Source organism: Ictidomys tridecemlineatus, chromosome 14, assembly GCF_052094955.1.
Source record: "Ictidomys tridecemlineatus isolate mIctTri1 chromosome 14, mIctTri1.hap1, whole genome shotgun sequence".
In the NCBI taxonomy this organism is placed as follows: Eukaryota; Metazoa; Chordata; class Mammalia; order Rodentia; family Sciuridae; genus Ictidomys; species Ictidomys tridecemlineatus.
The window spans coordinates 20,870,539-20,895,682 of record NC_135490.1 but is presented as its reverse complement, the minus strand read 5'-3'; the positions used below and the strand labels follow the sequence as shown (position 1 = coordinate 20,895,682).

The 25,144-nt window shown below is 39.0% G+C and overlaps 1 protein-coding gene across 1 annotated transcript in view; it reads right to left on the bottom strand.

The window, feature by feature from the left end:
- Palld (palladin, cytoskeletal associated protein) overlaps nt 1–10,096 on the bottom strand; it is a 219,135-nt gene extending 209,039 nt beyond the window's left edge. The window contains exons 1-2 of the mRNA XM_040293667.2: nt 9,937–10,096; nt 680–746 (exon numbers count right to left, since the gene is read on the bottom strand). Coding sequence (XP_040149601.2) covers nt 680–687 — 8 coding nt within the window. The 5' untranslated portion in view covers nt 688–746; nt 9,937–10,096. The remainder of the gene's footprint in view (nt 1–679; nt 747–9,936) is intronic.
- Between the last annotated feature and the right edge of the window lie 15,048 nt (nt 10,097–25,144).

The following is a 25,144-nucleotide window of genomic DNA, read 5'->3' as shown; positions in this document are numbered from 1 at the left end:
TGTCTAGGTCTACCATTGTCAAGGAGATGGCCATGCACCCTCAAGCAAGTCACATCACTTTATTGAACTTGAGCTCTTTGTCTGAAATGAGAGGTGTTAAGTACATGATCATATAAGGTCCCTTTAGAATCTGGGATTATTTGATGCTGAATGGATAGACTTAAGTTTATATATCATTTCACTATTGTTTGAATTGTGCATATTTACCAGGTACAATGTGATAATTTGATGCACATATACAATGTACTATAATCAAACTGGGGTAGTTATTATTTTGAATGAATGTAACTAACATGTGTTTACTAGCAAATAAAGACGTTTGTTAGCACATCTCAACATCAATGGGGTTTTCTTACCAAATTCTAGTAATTTTTACCAAATAATTAAGATATTTTATGTTTTCTGAATAATCCATATGTCTTTGTAGGAATAACTGATAAGTTAGATGGTTGTCTTTAAAACTACCCTTGTATATGGTTGGTTTGGGCACACTGATAATGAAATGCAGAATTCAGAGTGCAAATTTATAAGTTAAACCTCGTTCCAACTTGAAATACAGGATTTCCAATGACTGTCAGATGACCTTTCCCAGTCAAGCACAACACACCTGGATAAGTGTCCCCAAATTTGGTTGTCATTCCTTGTTACAGAGATGAGCAATGAAAACATAGGTACTTACTGTGGCATAGCTCCAGCTTTTGACTTGAAAGCTAAACTTTCACTGTCAGAATCTGTGGAACTGGCTCCTGGGAAAGCATTTAAAAAATAAGGATAAAGTTAAGATTCAGTGGTATCCATAATTTCAGAGTAATGTTCCTCACCTTTAAACAGTAAACTACAAAGTCTTAGTTTTGGTCTAAATACACAATAAAATAGAGAATGATTCAGATTCATATCATTTTATTGGACTCTTCAAAAAATCATTTTAAAAAAGAATTATGGTAAATAGCTCTTTTTTTTTAAAAGCAGTATGCTTTTAAAGCCAGCTTTATTATCAGTTTCATTTTTTTATCACTTTGGCCATCACAATTACACTTTTACATGGCTTAAAAACAAAGAAATAAATGTGTGTGTCTGTGTGGGAAAATACTCATGATTTTAAACTTTAATCCTAGGAGATTACCATGGTGTGGATTATTAATCTCTTTATTATTCATTAATCAGAAGATAGTTTCTGACTCTTGGATAAATTCAAGTATATGACAGTAGCTTCAATCTTGGATAAGAGGGCCTCTGATTTTCGGACCCTGCCCTCCCAGACTCAATTGTATCATTTCTATTCCTGAATAGAGAATCACATCAGAGTTTTAGTCTAGCGGTAAACTGCATTCAGATTTTAATATTTACATATTGTATGTCAAGAGATTCTGAGTGGCAAACTTAAAGTAAGTGCAATGGTTAAAAGTATATTCTTGATATTTTATTTTATAAAATACATTTCATTTGAGTTATTAAAATTATCTTGCAAAATAACACAGGCTTATAGAAAAATAACCAAATAGTACAGTATTGAGCAATATAATAGTTATGATCTGAGGGTACTTCCCTAAAATACCATCAGGCACATGTTGGGATTGTATTTTTCAGATAAGGTAAATGTATCAACACACATATATTTATGTACATATTTATGCAAATGGCTTCATACTCTGAGTGCTCCTTCTACATAGATACTTTTGTCTATCAGTATGTGCAGAATACATAAGTTCACTTAATTCTCTTGACTGGCTGTCTAGAATTTCCTCCTGTGCCTCTGTTGGTATACGCTCTTGTCTTTTGTTGGTGTTGAACACAGACATGCTTTGTAACTCGGATGGAATGTTTGCTTTGTCCCTTCCTACTTATTTCTATGACTACCATCCACCGTGGGCTTTCTTCACCTGGCTCCTGGACTACTGCAATAGACGCTTATCTCGTTTTCCCATTTCTCTCCCTGCCACATTCATTCATGCTCCTAGAGCACACCTTTCCTGTTAAAGAACTAGATGATGTACGAGCCTCAGAAAATTAAAACTCCCCAAATCTGACATTTCATTGGCCTTTGTGATTTCCACCCCAATTTTCTTCCTGCATTTCCAAGTCATATCATCCTGATGCAGGGCATCAAACATACTCACTGGGGTGTATTCCACAGGTGAGGGGATATAGCAGTGAAGCAGGCACATACTCAAATCCCTGTCCTTGTGGAGTGTGTGCTCTTGGAGGACACAGACAATAGAAGAGACAATGAAATACAGGACATGGTGGTAAGTAAAATGGGCAAAAGTAAAATGGGCAAAATGGGGGTGCTGGAGTGTAGGCAGAGGGGGATGTGATGGGAGTTACAATTTTAAGTCAGATGCAGGGGAGGGCTCCCTCAGGACCCAGAGAGGTGAGGGCTTTCCTCCTTGTTCATGCTCTACTTTGTACCTATAGTTGCAGTATTTGCTTTCCTCGGTTACGCCTACCCAGTCTTTTCTTGGTATTCTGCCTTGACATCTGGATCAGCCCAGACATTTTTCTGTGCTGTCTTTGAGTTCCCAGTGTTCTTCTTTGCACCATACATGCCACTTATCATACCTGCTAGAAAACTATTAGTTCTCTGAGAACGGAGGCAGGGTTAGGAAGGGAACTATCAATTTGTGAGAACTTACTACTTGCCTGACAGTCCGCCAGGCTTTCTTTATATCATTTAATTATTTTCATAATGAACCTAAGAAGTGAGTTATGTCCAATTTATAGAGAGGAAACCTGAGAACCACGTGGTCGGGCAGTTTGCATGAGGTCACATGGCTAGAAAGTGTTGTTGACAGGATTGCACACAAGTTTTTGAACTCATGGTCTGTGACCTTCCTATGCCCTGTGACTTTCCTGTGCTCTGCATGTCTGTGTTCCTCATGGTGCTTAGCTTCATGCACAGGGCTGGCCTGGAGCTTCTGTTGGAATGAACACATAGAATAAGGGAATCACAAAGCTTGTCTGGGGACAGGAGCAGACCATGCAAGTAGAGGGGGCATGTAGTAAGGCAGCAGCAGAGGCCAGCATGGGCAGGGCTGGCACATTGGGGCTGACGTGTCTGGGCACTGAGAAGGCTGATGGTGAAATAAACTGTGCGGGATTAACTGGGGGTGTAATAGAATAAAAAGGGAAAAAACAAACAACAGACCATCCAGCACAAACTGTAGACCAGGAGGAAGTTTCAAGTGTGACCAGGAGGTGGTGGTGGTGGTGGTGGTGGGGGAGCCAGCAGGGGAATCCCTGAGGAGCCACCAGGAAAGCTGTGATTATCAGAGAGGCTGGGAAACCTGAGAGACAGGTTTTCTTGGAATCATAAAAGTGTTTTGGAGAAGGAGAGGGGTGGCTAACATCCTGCAGGAATGATCCCAGACACTCTCTAAGTGGCTAGAAGTCAGGGAGACAAGCAGCTACTTTTCACCTGACTCTAAATATTTGAATCATTAAAAAAAATTTAAAAAAAATCTTCTGATGCCAGGAACAGTGGCATGCCTGTAATCCCAGTGACTGCAGGCTGAGAAGGGAGGATTGCAAGTTTGAGGCCAGCCTCGGCAATTTAGGGAGATGCTGTCTCAAAATAAAAAAGAAAAAAGGCTGGGAAGCTGGGGGTGTGGCTCAGTGGTAAGGTGCACCTGGGTTAAATCCCTGGTGCAAAAAAAAAAAAAAAAAAAAAAAGTGTTCTGATGACCTCTGTTTCAAAAGTCATTCGTGGGCTAGGGATGTTGCTTAGTTGTTAGTTGTTAGTGGGTAGGCATTTGTCCCTAGAATGTGTGAGGTCCTGGTTCAATACCTAGCACCACCACCAAAAAAAAAAAAAAAAAAATTCTTGCTACCTTTTTATAGGTGATTTTCAGAGTAAAAGGTAGAGTCAATTTGTGTACCCAGAATGAGAATACATTTGTTAGTTTTTGTGTACCTGTCCAGCCCTTGTGAAATCTCAATGTCACCTTATATCTCAGGTGTCAGAGCAGCTCTTGCAGAAGACAGATCAAATCCCTCTCTGTGCCAGTAAGTTCCCTTCCTTCCCTTCAGGGCGATTCTTCCCCTCCCTCTCTCATTCTGTCCCTCCCTCCAGTCATCTGCTTTGCACCTGCTGGTCAGGAGAAAGGAATGTTTAATGACAGGGATAGATGTTTGTGAGAGGACAGGCTAAATTAAAAAAAAAAAAGAAGAATCAAGGTACAAAAGAACACGTGAAGTGAAATATGTACACGTACAGGAAAAAGATCAGCATCCTCACAATGACCGTCAGTTGTACAGCGTGCACAATTGTAGAATGTGCACTTACCATGGTCACAGTCAGGGCCCTGGGTTCAATGCCCGCCCCACCAACAAAACAAAACAAAGTCATAATTTCCTACATCATGTGCCAGGTACCATGGTAGGGGATTAAGTCATTCAATCCTGACAAGAATCTCATTTTCTCTAGGTACAGATGAAGAGACAGAACACAGAGCCATTGAGTAAGGGTTCAAGGTCACAGAGCATGAAACTACGCGCTTCGTAAAATATTATTAAAAAATTACTTTTAAACAATGTGTGGGCCCAAGGTGTGCTGAGACTCCTTCAGGTTCCCTTTGCAGGTTTTTAAAATCCAGCAAAAGGGAGCTATGCCCAGCCTTCATGTACCCATTGCCAGATGTTGAGGTACTGCATGGTCCTGGCCTCTTGGGCTTTACCTTACTGGGAAGCAGGAGCAATTATCCACATCACATCACAACATGCTTCCAAACTTAAAGGGGTGTAGCACCATTTTATCTGATCATTTATAACCCCCAGAACCTAAAAATAAGTGTCAAGCAGCATCCGCCCACCCACATCAGACTTCCGCATTCCTGTCCAGCCTCTATATTTTTAATGCTTCCTTGTCCTCCATGCCACTGGATCCAAATCTTCCTTATCCACAGGTCTGGTTTAATTCAGCTTCCTTCAACCCATATTTCAGGACCACCATGGCACCCTCTCTGGAGCTCTTAAAACTGTAATAATCTATATAATCCATTTTACATTCACAGGAGGAGGGAGGAGTGGAAAGTTGAGATGTCTGTTTATTTTATGTGTTTGTGTTCATCTTTCCTACTCTTTAGACCATCTCCTGTCATATAGTCCTAAAGGACACTCCCCTCCCCTCTCAGTACACATGTGGCCACACTCCATTTCCTTTCTGCTTTCCATCTTGTTCTCCTAAATAACATATTTTTCTCTGTTGCACTATTCTCATCAGCATAGAGGCACATTCTAGAAATTCCTGGCTGAAAACAACAACAACAGTAACAACAATAACAACAAAAACATCTTTTGCGACTCTATATACGTATCTAGTTACTGGCTTTTCCGGTTTCTCTGCTGGTGGTCAAGCAAACCTTCCCACTGGGTATCTAATATCTGCTACTTCCATATTTTGCAAACTTGACTCAGGTCATTGTATTTGACCTTGGGTCTTCTTTTGAATTCCCAAGCCCCTCTTGCTAAAATCAACAACATTCCCAGTTGCCTAATCCAGTGGTTTCCTCCCTGCCCTCCTCTGACTGACCTCTCAGCAGGGGTGGACGTGGCCAGCACCTCCCTCCTTCCTAACACTATTTGCCTCGCTCCTCCTCACACTCCCCACACCACTCTGCCTTGGCTCTGTCCTGCCCCAGGGGCTCTTCTTTCTTACTCTCTTTTGCTGGCAGCTCTTCTTGGAACCTCAATGCTTACCAGTATCACAGGCTCAGACCCTTCTCTCTTCTCCCTAGCTGATCTGTCTGGGAGTGCATCCAGTCCCACCGTTACCATCTATGTGTGGAAGCTCCAGAGTTTTCTCGCTCTGTGTACTGGGCTATATTCATGTGTCTGACTAACAAACTTGCCCCATCTGTTTGGCTATCCAGACACAGATTTCAAATTTATGTTCACAGCACAGCACTCAATCCCTTAACCCCCCATCTTCTTCTCCATTGGCAACATTGTCCATACAAGTGGCAGAGCTGAAATCCACAGAGTATTCATACCTGATTCTTTTCATCCCACATCTAACCCACTGCAGGGCTTTTGATGTCTACCTCTGAGCTGTTCCTTTTTATACCGCATCCTCCCGCAACACCATTGAAGCTCTTCTGTCCTGATGCAGGAGGCTTCTAACGGGTCTCCCTGATTATAAGTCAAAGCAACAGTTAAAAATACAATGAGAAGGTAGCTCAGTGGTGGAGCACTTGCCTAGCATGCTTGAGGCCCTGGGTCCATTCCCAGTATTGCAATTTGACTTACAATGCAGACCAAATTGCTAGCAGTGACCGTAAGGCCCCATGTCCCACATACCCTGACTGATGATGCTCCAGCTGCCCTAGATTTCCTCAGCTACCTCAGCCCTCTGGTCTTCCCCATCCAGGTCATTTGTATCCGTCCCCTATCTATCTGTAGCCCCCTTTCCCCAGTATTCCCTGTGGGCTTCTTCTTGGTCTTTGATCAACTGTCATTTCTTCAGAGTGGCCTTCCTGATCCCCCTGTCCTGTCAGCCACCTCCATTTCCCTCACAGACTTGCTGATGTCTGCAGTCATTTATGAGTTTGCTGGCTTCCCTGCCCTCTTCTTCGAAGTGTTGGCACCTGTCTTGTTCACCGAGATGCTCCTCCTGCTGAAACTGCCTGCCTCACAGAAGCAACTTGACAGTGGCCAGAAAGTGCTCAGTTATGTGCCCTGAAAAAAATGGCATTCTCAGATCCTAAGTTCTGAAACCCCACGAAGGTGAGGGTCATAGTGGCCCCCATGATAATGAGTAACTTTGCATTTTATTTTGTAGCAGCAAAGAGGGAAGACTTGAGAAAGACTGCTTGGGTTTGAATCCTTGACTCCTGTGTGTGTGTGTGTGTGTGTGTGTGTGTGCCCGTACGCACACACACATAACTGCCATTTTGATCACTACTTATCCTCCCTCATCTTCAGTTTCTTCAACTGTAGATTTGGGTGATTTTGTAAGGATCAAATGAGATAACCCATGTAAAAACTAAGAGCAGTATTTTCCTACTGAACACTAAATGGATGCTAGCTATTCTTCTTTTTAGTTGTAGTTGGACACAATAGACTTATTGTATTTGTTTTTATGTGGTGCTGAGGATCAAACCCAGGGCCTTGCACATGCTAGGCGAGCGCTCTACCTCTGAGCCACAACTCCAGCCCTAGCTATTCTTCTTAAGCTATCATTTTTTTTGTTTCCTTCTAAAATTTGATATGTAGGATGGCAGAAGTTAGACCATTTTCAGCTTTTAGGGTGTTAAACTTTCAGAGGTTTCATTGAGATTTAAAATTGTACAGAAAACGTCCTTCCCTCTAATAGCCTCCTAGTGACTGCATGATATAGTAATGGCCATGTGCCTTAGGAAGCAGCTCCGTTGTGACATGCCTGACACTAACGCAGAACTGAAGTTCATAAATATAAATACTTCTGACTTTAAGTGATGATATGCGCCTAGGAATGTTTCTGAGGTTCTCTCTTATAGCATGTAATTGTTCTTAGGGATAAAAATACACTAAAATTATTTGCTTTAGAAAAAAGTTATTACCCACATTTCACAAGGTAATGAGCCAGTTTTCTAAAGCACTTTGTTGGTCTTACAAAGATGACTCTTAATAGGTCTTTATTCTTGTTATGTGTAGCTCCTTTAACCTTCCCTTCATTTTTTCTAAAGTCACACACAAGCTATCTAAAGTCACAAATGCTTGATGGCTGGTTAGCTGCATAAGGATGTTTAGTGGTATCACCAGGAAAACTACTCTTGTAGAAATTCACCATCTTTATTGAAGTCCTGAACACGAAACCTACACTGCATACAGAACTCGAGTGGAGTGGCTCAATCAGTTGAGTTCATAGACAGAATGATTTTGCCAGACACAATTGGGGCATGCCAGCTGCTTGGGAGGCTGAGATAGGAGGATCACAAGCTCAAAGCCAGCCTCAGCAATGGTGAGGTGCTAAGCAACTCAGTGAGACCCTGTCTCTAAATAAAAATACAAAATAGGGCTGGGGATGTGGCTCAGTGGTTGAGTGCCCCTGAGTCCAATCTCTGGTATTCCCCTGCCCCCCCCCAAAAAAAAATGAGAGAAAAGAAGAAAAAATCTAATGTGATTTCATTTAATATCTAAAGTATAGAAGTAGTATGATCAAAATTTACCATATTTCTAGCAATCCTAGAAGCAAATAAAGCATTCCATTTTAAGGTGCAGTTTGTGAACTTGGATTTGGAGACAAATCTTATCACTATTAGCAAACAGGTTTTTTTGTTTGTTTGTTTTGTTTTTTAATTGGAAGTTTAAGTTCCCTTCACTGCATTCTAAAATACTTCAAGAAGTTTGCTACATTGCCTACCCAGGAAGAAAATTTATTGCTAACTCATTAGCAAAATGTTAAAAATCTTATCATTTATTTTTTCATTCATGTAGCACTTTGAATACCTATCAGTAGGATACAGTGGTTAAGAATATCTTTCCTATTCTTTAAAATTTTTTTTTCTTTTCATTCTTAAGACTACCTTTGTGAAGTGGTTTTTATAGAAACTAAGAATGTGGACCATGGAGTAAGACAGCCTGAGGTTCCAATTCTTATGTGACTTGGAATGGTCCCTTTATCCTCTCTCAGTCTCAGTTTTCTTTTTGTAAAAAGAGAATAATTATGCCTCAAAGGATTACAACAAAATTTAAATGATTTACAAGTATGTGTGTGCATTCAATAAGTATCACATGAGTATTACTTATTATTGCATATAAGATGTCACTTTTATTTATTTTTTATTTATTAAGAGGATGAAGTTCCTTGAAGAGCTTGAAGATCTTTGTTTTCAAATACAACATAGTGCGTCCGTTTATTAAAAGTAAAGGTGTATACCTCCAGCCAGCAGTAAGAGATACCTTTGAAACTAATTTTTTGGGGGTCAATTTTTGATGGAGTTTTCTTCCACTTTAAAGAATGAAGAAATTTGGTGCTATTAAACAGTTTTTTTTAACAGTTTTTTAAAAATGAAGATTAAGGGGCCTGGGATTGTAGGTCAGTGGTTGATCACTTCCTAGCATGTGTGAGGCACAGGGTTCGAGTCTCAGCACTACATAAAAATAAATAAATAAAATAAAGGTATTATGTCATCTGCAACTAAAAAGTATGCTTAGAATATGAAGACTAAGTTAGTAGAGATCTCAAGGTTGTTAATATTCTTTCTACATTTGAACTACTATTTTAAAAAGTAACTGATCAACCAGGTGTTCACCAAGTTATAGATTTAGACATGGTATAAACACTGGGCACAATATACATCTGTTTTAAATTACTGGTACGGATCAAAATGCAATAATATTACAAACTATAATACATTGATATCAAGTGTTCCAATTTCCTGGAGGTTAGGTCTTATAAAAAATAACGAATAGAACAAAAGAAACAGTCCATTCTCTGCTACCAATTTTTAATACAACTTTGATTTCCAAAATCAGTCTCACCAAGTAACTCCACATTCATAGTACACTTAGCAAGAATAAGGGAGCCGTAACAGAAGAGGCACAATTCTAGAACTCAGTTAAAAATGAGAACATTTAAAAATATTCAATCACTTGAAAATCCCATAAATGATTTCCTAACTCCATTGTAGTTTAACTGCAGTTGATATGGTATTTCAATTATATTCCCATGCTTCATTTACTTGAAAAAGGAAAAAAAAGTAAGTCAGACACTGTACGTTTTAAGTAAATTCAAGTGAATGTAGATAAAAGGTTATAAATGAGAAGGACTGAATGTTGACGTTAGACACAGTTCATGTAGGTCTAAGTGTCAGAACGGTTTATTTATAGAGTTTTTCAGGAGAAATGAGGGTTGAAGCACAACACAGCTCTGCTTTTTGCATGGGGAAAGCACACACGAGGTGTTCTACAAGGACGCTCTAAGGCCCTTCCCACTCCTTCCCTGTGTACCCTCCTTACCTTCAATGAATACCTCTGCAGATGTTGTGTCTGAGCCGCTGGGGTTGGTAGCCAGACAGGTATAGCGGCCTGTGTCGTCCTCAAAGGCCTCTGGTATGGTCAGAGTGTGAAGGTCCCCACCCCCACAGTGGATCTGAATGTCAGGCGTGTTGTGTAGCTCTCTCCCCTCACAGAACCATCTGCAGGCCAAATGGGGGTCAAAGGACAGAGAGTTAAGAGAGGAAATGGTGATGTTTAAAACAATAAAGCAGAAACCCAAGGCTGAATGCTATGCAATAAGATGCTTGTTTGATAAAAGATCTGTGTTGATGTTACTCATGGAAACTCTACATTTGAGACCGTGAAATTAATGACTAGACAATTCCCGTAGGTTTTCTTTGTAAAGCATCTTGCACATTTTATGAACCTTGAAATAAGGGACATTGTCAGACTTGGAAAGATCATTTTGATTACAAAATTAAAAGGAACGAAAACTCAAAATGTCTTATAAGATGTTTTATAATAAATGCCTCCTACATTGAATATAATTTTTTTTCTATTATTCTTATCTAAAGAAAATATAAAAGTAATATGTGTTATGCTCAAAATATCTGTTAAGGGAAACTTATCCTCATGTTAAAAAAAAATCATAGGAGGCAGTATTTTTGTTGACCCTTCTGATCAGCTGAGCAGTGACAGATTTAATGCCTTCCACATTTTTGATATTTATAAAACTTTCTAGCAGACCGCCTTGGCCTCTGAGATGCAGAGAGAAATAGTAGTTATGCTGTAATTTATTCTTGCTGGTTTGCACTTTTCCTTTCCCAAACAAGCAAGACCTTGGGGTGGAAGGCTACAGGCCGACAGGCTGTTTTAACACAGGTTTCTTCTCACACTCTTTCTTCTATTCCCCCAACACCTCAGACTCTCAACACCATTTGATTGCTTTTACATTAAAAAAAAAAAAGAAGAAGAAGAAGAAAGAAAAAAAAAAAAAGAAAAAAGTTTCCCCCAAGTCCTAACATGTGATTTATTTTAAAAGAGATGTGTAGGAATGTGCCATTTGCAACTAACAGAATCGAAGTCTCTGGGACCATGGTGTCCATTTAGTTTTTAATTATCACCAAGAGAATTTTCTCTGAGTCTAATCACTTACAAAATTCTTTGGACCTGGCATCCTTTTGTGAAAATATGACACTGAAGACTAATTTTTTTTTCTTTGTTTAGAGTAGCCTCATATAGGTATTTCTCTGGATTTCATTTGAAAGGAGAGTTAAGAAAGCAAATGAGTTTGTGAGTTCCCAGAACATGAACCCCAGAAACCATACTAAAAAACTAAATATGGGATACTCACCAAAGAACAGACACAACTTTGGGAATTATAGAAGATAAAATAACTGAGCACTCTGTACAATGGGACTCACCCTGTTTGGGGGGCAACTGAGAATGGTGGTAATTCTTGATTCCAGTGCACACTGTGGTTTTCTTTTCATAAAGCTGTGGAGAGCTTTCCAGCCCAGAACCATCTTCCCAGTCCTCTCCCCCTCCACCCCTCCACCCCCAGCTTTTTATTTCCTTGTTTTCTTTCCAAAACCATAGTCCAGTTCCTCACCCATTAGTGCTCACTGCAGCTTGAGTCTTAATTGATCTCTCTGTCTCAAGCTATAAATTCTTTCTATATTCTGTCATCAGATTAATGCTCTTGAAACTTTTCCCTACACATGCTATTTTCTGAAATTCAGATCTGTCATTGAGGCCTTTCATGTAACTTGGATTTGACTTTATTTTCTATCATTTTTTCTGTACGAATCCTCTGTTTCTGTCAAATGTTTCCAGAGATACATTTCTCCCTAACTAGCCCTCAAGGATTCCTGTGTAACCCTTGCCTATTCTTCTTTGCTCACACTTTCTCTCTTTGGAATTTTTTCCTGACTTTCTTCCTTGTTATGGTTTAGATATGAGATGTCCCCCAAAAGCTCAGGTATGAGATAATATAAGAGGGTTTAGAGGTGCAATGATTGGATTAGGAAAGCCTTCATCTAATCAGTGACTTAATCCCCTGATAGTTATTAACTGAGTGGTAACTGCAGGCAGGTAGGGTGTGGCTGGAGGAGGTAGATTCCTGGGGCACATAACTTTGGGGTTTCTATTTTGTCCTTATTGAACAGAGTTGTCCCTCTCTGCTTCCTGGTGTCATGTTCCCAGCTGCTTTCCTCTGCCACATACTTCTACCACGATGTTCTGCCTCACTTCAGGCCCTGAGGAGTGGAGTCAGCCATCTGTGGACTGAGACCTCTGAAACCATGAGCCCCTAAATAAACTTTTGCTCCTTAAAATTGTTCTTGCCAGATCTTTTGGTCACAGCAGGAAAAAAAAAAAAAAAAAGAAGCTGACCAAAACATTCCTTAATCTCAGTTAGGGATCACTCTTCCTTAAGGCCAAACTAAAGTTTTCTCCAACAAATTAATTTCAACTGCACACACGTATGCTCAGCATTTTCTGTGTAGAGGAAGGTTTTGCATTGCATACTACAGGTGATGTAAAAAACATGCCTGGCAAACTCTGAGGCTCACTGAGGAGTCTGCCTATATTGCCCATCAGAGTGGTTTTACTTTCCAAAAGGAAGCTATAAACCCACTCCTACAGGGAAAAATCAAACATGGGAAAAGTACAATAGAGGTTTAAGACAAAGATGAATTTCTTTGGGTGGATGTACTTCATAGAGAACCTTTTGCTGACTACACGAGTACAGACTCTTTTCCTCGAACTCGGCAAACTTGTTGTCTACAAGCCTATTTTTACATGACTGTGTGTAAAGAATGGTTTTTATGCTTTCAGATGGGAGAAAAAAAATCAAAAGAATAATAATATTTCCTGACAGCAAAAATTATATAAAGTTCAAATTTCAGAGTCCATAAATAAGTTTTTATTTTGAATGCTCATTTACATATTGCCCAGGACTACTTTTGCATGACAATGACAGAATAGAGAAGGGTTGAAACATTCTGACTGATGGTCCCAAATACCTACTATTTGGACCTCTCAAAAAGTTTGCCAACACCTGCTTTTTGTTCTTTAATGTATGATCCTTGGGTCAGTGGCATTAGCACCACCTGAGAGCTTATTAGATGTGCAGCATCTTGAACCTCATCCCAAAGCTACCAATCAGTTCAGATCCCTCAAGTGATTCAGGTGCATATAAAGTTTAAGTGCTGGTCGGATGTGTCCTGATCCACACTAGCATGGCAGAGTCTTAGCTCTCACATACACTATTTACTTCTTTAATATAACAACCATGTTCTATGTGTTTTGTATCTCTGGTCCTTGCACATAGGCCCATACAAAATTGTGTTCTTTTTGGTTGTTAAAAAAATTTTTAACACCATTCATTTGACAATTGACCATTTACCACTTTGTGATACCTTCTGCATTGTTTCCTTATATTATTATTCAATACCAAATATATTTATGATTTTTTTCTCCATCTAGAAAATCAACCACTTCTTGATTGAAAAAAAATGCATTTAAAAATTGATTCATAGTATGTTGCATGTAGTTGGTGCTTTAAACATATGATCTGTCATGCATTACTTTAGAATATGCTTCCTGTTTAAAAAAAAAAGTAAAGGGATTCATGGTCTAATAGTTTTGTAAAATGATGCATATTATTTTTCATATTTTCAAGTCTACATTTCTTATTAAAGACTCTGACACGTTCTGCAGAAAAAAAATCTGTTTAATGTGGTCTAATCCATCATTTATCAACTTTATTTGACCATGTGATTCTTTTTTATTTAGCACCTACTAACATCCTATGTTATAGAATGCTTTCCTAAAATATTAATTTCATAGAACTTGTATCTTATAAAAAGACCAATTATAAAGTGAGTAATAATAAGTACAAGGCTGAGAAAATAATTAACAGTAATCACAATAAAATACTTGAAATACACATAAACACTGACAGGCAGATTATTGTAATAATGGATATTCTATAACAATGGATTTAACACGTTGTCTTTACCAAACTATGGTACTTAAATTTCGATTTTATAATGAAATTAGTTCTTCATGTGTTTTTTGATCCTATTAGAATGTATGTTCTCCGAGGTAAATAATTTTTTCACTAGGTTCCAGCACTGTGTTTGGTACTTGGGAATATAAATCATGCCTTTTTTTGTGGGGGGCAGTTACTAGGGATTGAACTCAGGGGCATTCGATCACTGAGCCACATTCCCAGCCCTATTTCGTATTTTATTTAGGGACAGGGTCTCACTGAGTTGTTTAGTGCCTTGATTTTGCTGAGGCTGGCTTTGAACTTTCTATCCTCCTGCCTCGGCCTCCCAAACTGCTGGGATTATAGGCATGTACTACCACCACATCTGGCTTGAATCATGCCTTTTTATCTTGAATCTTTCTGCTTCTTTGACATCTGGGCTTTGCTGAACCTGGAGAGACAGCCTCTTACAGGCTAGCCAGTTCTTAGGGATATTAAAAGCATGACTTTCATATACAAACTAACTAGTCTAAAACCAGTATCCCTTCTACCTTCTCTGTTGGGCTTTTCTTACTCAGAGCCACTGCCTACCTGCCTAATCAACCCAAAACCAGGTATGAACATTTAGTGACAGCTCCTAGGCCCCAGGCCCACTGAAATGATCTAAACAAACCAGTCCTAAATCAGCTTATCCTGCCTTACCTCTCCCTTTCTGTGGAAGCCATAAGCCACATTTCCCCACTCCCTCCTTTTGATTTCTGACAGATCCTAGTGCTCACCACCTAGTGGTTCCCTGTCATGTGAGGCACGTCCCTTGCTCTGGGGAACTATTAGTACAGACTATCTTTCAATGACAGTTACCCACTGATCTGTTGGCCTCACCATATCTGAATAATAATAAAACCAAAGTTTGAAAACATGGAATACTGCCATTGCATTGGGCTAATCAAAGAAGCAACAGCTTATAACCGAAAAAAGGGCTGAATGGATAGTTTAAATAACATCTGTCACGGTTTCTGCTTTAAGATGTATATACAGAGAGGTTTATCAACTCTTAACAACTCAAACTAAAGTGCACTTAAAAAGCATAAAATTAAACTCAAAATAATCTAGTTAGTGCATATATCAGAAGAGGAAATCAGTCTTGTCTTCCCTTTATGTAGCAGATCAAAGATAAATCACCTTCTTATCTGAGCTCAGAGAATCTTGGAGTTCTACAGTTTTGACAGCACACTCTGCATGAGATGTGTGTGATACAGTCATGTTTGCTAAGTTTCTCAAAGGTCCTAATCCTAACGTCTTTCTGGCAGAGGACTCAAAACATTTAGTATTATTTTTAAAAAGCGGTAAAAGTTAGGTCTGTTGATCAAATTTTGACCTCCTAAAAATTTTCCCACATTAAATTTTTATTGCTAGGGTAGCGTAGGAAAAAAAAAATACTGCCGTGTGGAGCTAATCTGCAAAGCATTCAAAATAGGACAAAGAACAGGTTTGGCAAATGCAGGGCACCGGTGATGGCACTCTGTTCCCCTCCTTACCCTGTGGCAGACATCACTAATGGATCAGGATGTTCTTTGCCAGCGAGGGGGGGATATCTCAGGGGCCTCTGCAGAATGGTGTTGGCAGGCTTTATACAAAGTAACTGAAGTTGAAGTTTGAAATGTAACACATTTGCCATCCCCAGCTTGGTATATTTCTAGAAACCTCAGCCTCACTTTTCTCCAGATCCTAAAAGTTCTATTTATCATGAGGTAAGCATGCAAGAGGGTTTAGTTGAGAGGGTAGTATGTGTGAAAGCAGGTAACCTGCAGAGAGTCTACTTAGGTAAAATTCTGCTTGAGGTCACTCCTGGATCTTCCTTCGTCCCATTTCTAGTATCTGGAAGTCATTTATCTAGTCAATAGCACCCCTCAATAGCATATTGAAAAACTGTTACTTCAAGTTTCCATTCTGAATCTCTAATAAATTTCAACTTCAATCCTGAACTTTCAGCTTCAAAACTTAAATTTTCTACCAGAAAATTGTTAAAACACATTACTGCCATCTCACAGTCGGGATGAAGAGATGATATAATATTTGATAACAATAATACTTAAGGATTTTATACATTTGAATTAAAGGAGAGTTAATATTATATGTTAAGTGCTCTGCATATATGATTTTTTCACAACTTCGTGAAGTCATTATCATATTTTTAGATATAGGGAACTCTCATTTATCTAGAGTAATGAGAAGGAAGAACATGGGCAATTACATCCAGATAATCTCCAAAATTCTATTTTTCTCAGTGCTTTTAGCTTCATCTTTCATCGAGTTTTCTACTGTGGGAATAAACATGTTTGAACAAAGTTGACTGATTCCTCTCTTCTAATCTCTGGTGCGTCTGCTAAGCAGCTAATGCAATTGCCACACAATAGGGAACTGAAGGAAATAGGAGAAGCAAAGCTTCAAAAATTAGTGGGCAAGGCAAATCCCCTTCAAAAGAATTACCAGATGCTAATGTAGGAGGAAACCAGTTGGGACTGGCTGTCAGATCTCAAGGCCATAAACAAGGCAAGAGAATAACTGTGCTAATTAGGAATAAAATGTAGAGGTTAGGTGACTACAGTCATAATCATTCATTCATTGATCAATTATTTATTCACTGGACAAGAGGTTGCCTACACTTCAGGTGCAACCCAGGAACCATGGGGAATACAGCTATCAACCACTTCAGGTTTCTTAGTTCATGGTGCTGGCATTAGGGGCAGATGGAGGAGAAAACCCCAACACAGACACATGGAAGTGCTGAGTACACCTGGGTTCTTCTATCTCACAGAAGCAGGTACTGCTTCAAAAATCTTTCAAAATTGGTTGTGGCTTCATAGTCATAGATTTAACTTTGCTTCAGATAAGATTATGTTGAAATTAATTTATGGGAAAGAGGACAATGTTGATGGTCTTCAGAAGTTTAGAATTTTCCCTTTTTTATTTGCAAAGGATTACAGAACCTAGGAAAAAAAAGGACTGTAGCATATTTAAGGCCCTGAAGGGAGACATACTTAAACGGCTCTGTGCCGAGATCTTGAGTCAGGGAGATTATACATATATGTATCTATTTTTTTGTTTGATTTTCTTTTTCTCCCTCAGGATCTTTCAAACATTCCAGCCTAAAAAACGAGATGGTGCCAAAAATCCGGGGATCATATTATGGCACCAGCAGGATGTGGCTGGAGTGAAATTCAAGAAGGTGTTTTACATAGAACAGTTTGGTATTTAATTGTTCACTTTCTACATTTCAAGGTGAGGTTCAATGGAACCCCTGACTTGGTGTGAATCCCATTGTTGGGGGAGATTGGCTACATCTGTCTGCTGTCCTGAGCCTGCTTGGTGAGGGATCAAAGGGGGACCGGAGGATAACAAATGTCAGGAGGACTGCAGCTGCTTCTGAGCAGATGGCAGTCCCTGAAAACCACCCATCCTTCCCGCTCCTGGACAATGTAAGAAAATGTAAAGATTTACCTCCCTGCCTGGACTTCCTTTTTTTTCTTGGCAACTGGCAGTGGGGCTCCCAACTGTATATTGGAGCTGAGATATCCATCTGGGGAAGCTCAGAACACTGATTCTCCAAGAGAGTGAGTGCCATGAATGTTGACTTTCATGAGAATAAACTCAACTGATCAGTGAGAGAGGTACCAACAAATCTACTGGCCAAGTATAATACATACTTTCCAGTATAGTCGACTAATAGTTTATGTTCAAAACATCACATATGGCATCCCTTGGCTCACAAGTTGACTAGTAATATGATTCTAATACAGCCATTCAGCAAGAAATACAGATTTTGTGAGTGATGGTTTCTTTTGGCCATTTTTATTTTATTGAACCACAAGTATGTATCATAGAAGTTTTCTGCGCACTCTATTTTAAACATGTGACTTTTGAAAATAAACAAATCTGACTTGCAAAATATATCAAGCTTCATCAATGAATCTTGGCTCATGCTCCCTCTGCTAAGCAAAATGGTTAATCTTAGAAGCCAATTAATAGAAACAATAAGTTCCCTATTAAATAAAAACCTTTAAAAAAGAGTTGAATTTTTATTTTCTCCTTTAAGTCAGTTTCTTTGTATTCATGGGGAAACACAAAGTTACAATGAAAGATGTCTATTTTTCTCCTTGCAAGTTCACTGATTTGAACGTGGAAAAATTCTTTTCAAAGGGTGTCAGTGATGGTTACAGGACGGCAGACAGAGCTCCCAGGTGCCCCCCTCCCAAAGTGCAAACAGCCACATGGTGTCATGGACGTCCATGTTTAAAGAAAACCAAAGTAACTAAAGCAACCAGTTCCTTTAATGCTATTAAAAGGTAGGAAAACCCCAGGAAGACCACTGGGTCATCAGTGGCTATTTTTTCCACATGTTTATTTTTCCTCAAAGAGTGGTAGAATTAGCAGAACCAAATGGGCAAGTGATGCCCAACGTGAGTTTTGTTTATGCCTACACTCAAAAAAGTTAGGCTAGCTCTAAGTATTGCATTTCTTACTTACTCAATTAAACACCAATTATTTTTTATGGAGTATTTTTTGTCTTGTCACTAAAGATTTTTTAATTTTTTACATGTGTTCACATTAACCACAAGACACACCATGTTTATTCTGTCATGTGGATTTACGGGCAGACCAAAGTGAAATTAGTCCTTGTCTAAATTTACTATGGCTATAATTTCAGGACTGCTTAGCTTGAAGGCCAATAGCTAAATTTGTGTGGACAACAGATGTACTTTAACCTTATGGTCCAAAAGAGACCAATAAATGGATTAGTTTTTTTTTTTTTTTTTGAAACTCAAAGTCTAGGAAGTGAAAAAATAGATTCTGAACCCAAACCAGGTTCATGTTTAGCAATTCTTTTCTCAATAATCACTTTATCACCTAAGAAAAAAAGATAAAATAGAGAGTTGGATCAACCCAGATAAAATTAAACTTTAAAAATGATTTTATTTTGTTTTGTTTTGACCATGAGTGGTATCTGGACATTATGAGCATGTTAATATTTAATTGCTATCTTTACAAAACAACTATAAAAATATGCAAGTGGAATCTGCACTAAAAATTTCTGTTGCCAGAAGCCCTTAAGTTGTTAGATTGCTTCTAGTATTTTCCATACCAGGGATGCAGGAGAAAAGATGTAGGCCTGGGAGTCAGCTGCCTAAAGTTCTTGTTTTTTTTTTTTTTTTTTTTTGTCCAATTCACACACCAGCTGAGGTGACTGTGGACAAGTTATTCCCTCATTTGGGGCTTGAGTTTCTGTATTTTTTGTGAAATGTGAGGAATCAGCTAGACTAGTGTTTCTGCAAATGTGTCCCAAGAAACTAGCTCCGTGGCAACCTGACAGATAACATTGAAAAGGTTTCTGTGGCCAAGCAGGTCTACGAAACCACTGGGTTAAACAAAGTTAAACATCTGTCTTTACTACAGAACATTTTTAGAGCTTTGACTGCACCAATGTATGCTGGATTTCTATGAGAATTATGGCAGAAATCATTCTCCATCTTACTTGACCATGGGACACGTGTTTTGAGAATCATATTGAAGGATCAGTGTTATGTGGAACACATTTTGGAAAACACTGGGTTGAATTATCTGTAAGATCCCATCTAACTCTAAGATAGTTAGTAGCTGGCATATATTTTACAACAACCTCTTACAGTGTTCGTAACAGATATTAGTAACAGGGCAAATCCTCTTTCCCACCGGCCCCAGATTTGGTTTCAGATGCCTTTCCAAATGGTGCCGTGTGCAACCCCTACCAAATGATTATAGTTGGCACCAGAATGGGAACATAACTGCCAAGCCTATTTTAGCAGTCTTTGTTTAAATATCATTTTCTTAGATGGGATTCAATGGGAAATGCTGATTTCCTTGCATTTATACTTGAGTGTTAAACCTAAGAATTTTCTTTCTTTCTTCTTTTTTATTCACTTTTGACAAGCTGCCATTTTGCTCTGGTAGGTGACAATACCATGACCCGGCAACACAGGTTGGGAATACTTACGGTAAACATACAATGTATCATTCAAGCTACAACATTTCTGAAAGTGAAATAGGTAACCACTCATAATTACAGGAAAAAAAATGATTACTGTTGTAGGTAAATCAGGATGGGCAGTTGTTCTACTTCTAGCTCACTACAAGATCAGTGGAAATATCCTTTTGGTTTTAGAGAATATTTTGACTCTTTACAAATGTGATGCATTCCCATGCGTAGACAAAAGTAAATTTTACAGTACTTGACGGGGGAGAATGTTCCCAACCCCTCTACCACTCAAGCACAAATTCTCTAGTTATACCTGTTAGAAAATTAGATTCATCCACACCAATTTTCTACACAAGCACAAAAATAAGTCAGCATGACCTGACAAGTCACACTTCAAAGTTACCTGTACTGTGAGAATTTGTACTGAATGGTTCCAAGTCCTCAAAGCACAGGGGAAAGAATGGATTACAGAGAGAGCTTGAGAATGAGAAACAGCATCCATAAAACAGCTAGAGGTGCACATTCAGCTATTTTTGTTGCTACAGTTATGGCAGGTAATTATTATCTATTGTTGCAACTTGGATTAGATTCCAAAGGGGATAAGATGGGAGATGTTTTATTAGACAATGCTGTCAATCTTCTGTGCTCTTGGAACTTGTCCATTATGATCACCTCAGACTTATGAAACCCAAAGGTTTCATAAGCCAAACTAGGGAAAGGGACAGCAGCCCTTCCTGGTATCTCCAGCTCTGGAATGACAGATACCCATAGAACACAGTTCACCTATCTACTCCCAGAAAGCCCCGTGGTGACTTTTTGGTATGTGACAAGCAGAGATATTTTTGAATCCAATTCTTCCTCAGCAGCAGAACGTCTTTCTCTAATGTCAAGGATAGGGGATTTCATCTAAAAGTTTATCAGTCAGTCCCTCCGTCAGCCAGAAAGGTACTGCCAGCTACAGGGTCAGGGGTTAGGGAGGAGGGGGTTGAGTGAAAGTGGGGAGAGGGAGGGAGGGGGAGGTACCCTTCTTTCTGAAAAAAAAAAAAACGGAAACTTTCCAATTCCCAAGTCCTCCTTTCTCTCCCCTTGACCTCTTCTCGTGTTGGCCTTCCCTGGTTGGAACTCTGTCAGCTCAGCCATTCAGTGGCTCAGGGAAGGGGGCAGATCTAGCTGCTGGAATTCAAGGTCGACCTGTAGGAGGCTTGGGGACAGCTCCTGGCTTTCTCTCACAGTGTTCCATTCTGCTCTCATCTGACGACTTTCAAATGTGGCTAGTTTGTTCTCTCAGGAACAACAAAACAAGCACCTAAACAGCAAAAAGCCCATGCACCTGAACTCTAAACTGGCCCTGTCATAATTGTACATACAGAATTTCCTTTTTGGGGGGCTGCTGGGGATGGAACCCAGGGCCTCATGCACGCTAGGCCAGCACTCGAGCACGGAGCTACCTGCCCAATCTTTTCCTTTTTTTCAAGGTAAGGTTTTCCTCAGCCCACTCTTTCAAAGCCGTCTTCTTTCCTGAATGCTTTTCCCTTGTTATTTTGTGTACCTTCTAGAAGTCCATATTTAGAGGTCAGCTTTCTGGAGAGGGCTATAATAAATGAAATATCCACTGAGGAGAAAATTGTTTTTCACTGAATAGTGAAAAATTAGGGGTGGGAAGAATTATATGGGTAGCAGTTTGCACTCAAAGGCCTTGAAGCAACTAAGGTGGTTAAAACAGTGAATGCTTTCATAAAAAATGTGGAGTGACATTTTTATACACACACACACATAGACACACAGACACACACACCCACACACACCCCCTACATACCTGTACACACAACTCCCTGGATTTAACATGTGACATATTCCTTGAATCAAGTTCCTGACAGACTCTCAAACACCTTGCAAATGCTGCTTTGCAACCACCTTGGATTGCAGCCACACAGGTAACTCTCTAAGCTGTATCTCTCACCTCCCCCAAAGCTTTGGATTAAATAAATACATACTTTCAAATTTGTGGACAAGTGAACCATTTTTTCCAGGAAAGGCGCCTCCATGCTTCGCCTCAGAGCCAGGTGTGCTGTGGGGAGCCTCTGCCGAGCAGGGAGGGGCCTCAGGTGTGTGCCCGAGAGCAGGAAGTCAGGACTAATTATACCTTGTTTTATTTGGCCATTTGAATAACGAATAAAATGGCACGTTTCATTTTTCGTTTTTCAGGGCAAATTACCCAAGGCTGGCATTTTGTTCTAATAGACTGGATTTTTTTAAAGAGTGAAAATTAACATTATAACCAGACACAGACTTAAATCTATGTCTTGGAAAAATACAGATTTTTGTTAGGTCAGGATGAAAGCATTTTCCTTTTTGATTGCAATTAGTGCACCCCTCCTCCCCAAATTGGCTACCTCTTAGCACACGGTGCTGGTACCCTGCATGCTCAGTGTGACTGGGATCTCACCAAACACAACTTTTTAAAAAGTGGCTTCAGAGGTACTTATAGACTTGGTGATAAAGAACAAAAAATAACACGAGTTCCCCCCCCCCCCCCGCACCCCAAGAAACCTCTAAAACTATTATGAGATGCCAGAGGGAGGCCGGGTTAGGGAAAAAGGCTTTAGCATATGATATTTACTAGTTCTAGGAAATTGTAATAGCTTCTTCGCTTGGAGAGCAAATAAAAAATATGTGATTTTTTTTTTTTTTTTGCATTTAAAAATGGCACAGGCTGGGCTGGGATTGTGGCTCAGCAGTGGAGCGCTCGCCTCAAATGGGAGGGACAGGTTCGATCCTCTGCACCACATAAAAATAAAGGCATTGTGTTGTGTCCATCTACACCTAAAAAATAAATATTAAAAAAAAATGGCACAGGCTGCTGGGCAGAGTGGCACACACCTGTCATCCTAATAGCTCCGGAGGCAGAGGCAGAAGGATCGAAAGTTCAAAGCCAGCCTCAGCAATTTAGTGAGACCCTGCCTCAAAATAAAAAGGAAAAAGGGCTGGGAATGTGGCTGATGTGGCTTAGTGGTTAAGGACCTCTGTGTTCAATCCCTGGCACCAAAAGAAAAAAAAATCACTGGAGATAAACAGCTACATGTATTCTGCTGGGAAGGAGACTGGGTCTATAATTTTTAGTAAACAATTGACGGCTGATGTATAAAAGTTGGACAAAACATCTAATGCTTGGTTCGCTGAATAATTAACAATGGCATAAGCCTCTTAACGATGATGCATTTACTAGATTAGCCTAATTTAATCAAGATAGCTCTTGAGATCTCCAGGGGCTTTTTAATTAGGATGGCTTATTGGGGATGCATTAGCTTTTAAGTGGAGCTTACGTCCACACAAACACACTAAAACATTTTCCTGTTTTTTTGTAAACAGTGTGCATCACAAAATATATTTTAAAAAAGATTTCATACTTGGCAAAAAATCCTGAATCCATATGTGATGTCAGAGTATTCCCTCTAATAGAAAAGCTTTCAATATTTAATCATGGTCATTGGTTACTTGCTTTGTATTCAAGTTTCCAATTTTTCTTCCCAAGGTTGAGCTTTATTTCATTGATATGGATCCTCTAGCTTTAAAAGTGTTTGTGTTAGGAAATCACATGCTAAATTCAAATCCAATGAGTTGTAGTTTAGTTTTTCAAAAGCCCATCTGAGAGCATTAAAAAGACTTTAAATATTATTAAATCAGAGAATAATTTTTTGTAAAATTTATTTTGTACATGTATTTTGATAGTTTCCTCAAAAGTCTATATTCTCCTCCAACTTTTTGATATTCTTTCTGATATTTTTCAATATTCTTCTTTGGGAAGAGAAAAGTCCTGATTTTTTTTTGCATGGGACTAGCACACCCCAAAAAATGTCTGTCGGACAGAAAAGTCCTTTTGTCTGTATAAGGAGTTCACTACCACAGTCACACTATGTGACATTGTAACATTGAGACCCTGGCCTCCAGCAAAGGTGTGGATTGTGTATCAATTTAAAAAAAAAAAAAAAAAGGAAAACCAAAGCAAAACCAATTCTGGTTTTGCAGAATCACTACTTTTAGCTATTCACTTTTGTTCAGAAGCAACTCTTCTAAATAAGATGCAAAACTTATATTTTTGTTCAAGCATACACAGCACTCAGATATTCATAATCATGAACTCCCATTTTTCTAATATACCCTCATGTCACTGAGAAGCAAAAATTCCTCCCTCTCTCCCCACCTCTTCTTCCTGTAAAGCATTATTATGATTTCTAAGTGACTAGAAACTACTAAAGTACTTAATAGCTCTAAAATTCTGGTGGGATTAGAGATTTTCTGGCCAATGACTAAAGAGTTAACCTTAGACATTACAAAGAAAATGTTAAATCTGCTGCCAGGTCATTTACTGCAATGTTTGCTGAAGAAATGAGTTTGCCCAGCACTCTGGAGCCTAATAATGTTATTGTAACTGGTATACTGAGGAGATGGAACGGCCTTCTAATGCTGCTTTTGAAGTGATTTATTGATCCCTGCACAATAGTTTTTCAGCAATTCGTATAACCAGAATTTATAGATTTATTCCTAACTTCAGGAAAAATTGACTTCATCCTTGAACCCTTTGCTGTCTTGCATCAATCTTAGAATTGCAATTAGCTAAGTTAAGTCATGATTCTCCAAAGGCATCCCAAACCTGCTGTGGGCAGGATCTGATTTTCCAAAGTTTGGATTATATCACTCCAGCTTCAGAAAGTCATTTGTAAGCACACTGATATTTCTGGCAAACAAAATTAGAATATACATACTCTACACAAAGAAGGAAAGAAAGGGACATTCAAAAAGCATTGTTGTACTTTATAATATTGTTATACAAACATAAGGAATAAAGGGTTTATAGAGTTCTTAGAGGAGGTGGCCATGGGGGATAGGCATAGGAGTTTTCTTGTTGGGCATTATGTATATTTCCCAAAAGGAAAATAAAATAAAATCTCACACTCATAGAATGGAAACTGCTGTAACCAATATGGGACTACAGATTGGTAAAAAGTCTCAGGAAGAGAATTTGGCAACATTACCATTTAGGATGCATCTGTATTAGACCCAGTAGTTTTATTTCTAGGATGTTAGGCTTTGATATACTTACACAAGTCTTTCTTTTTTTTTTTTCCAAAGACATAAAAAACACAGTTGATAATTTTGGCACTTTCAGAAAAAGTCATGGAAAAATTTTAGCACTTTTTTAAAAAAGTCACAGGAAAACA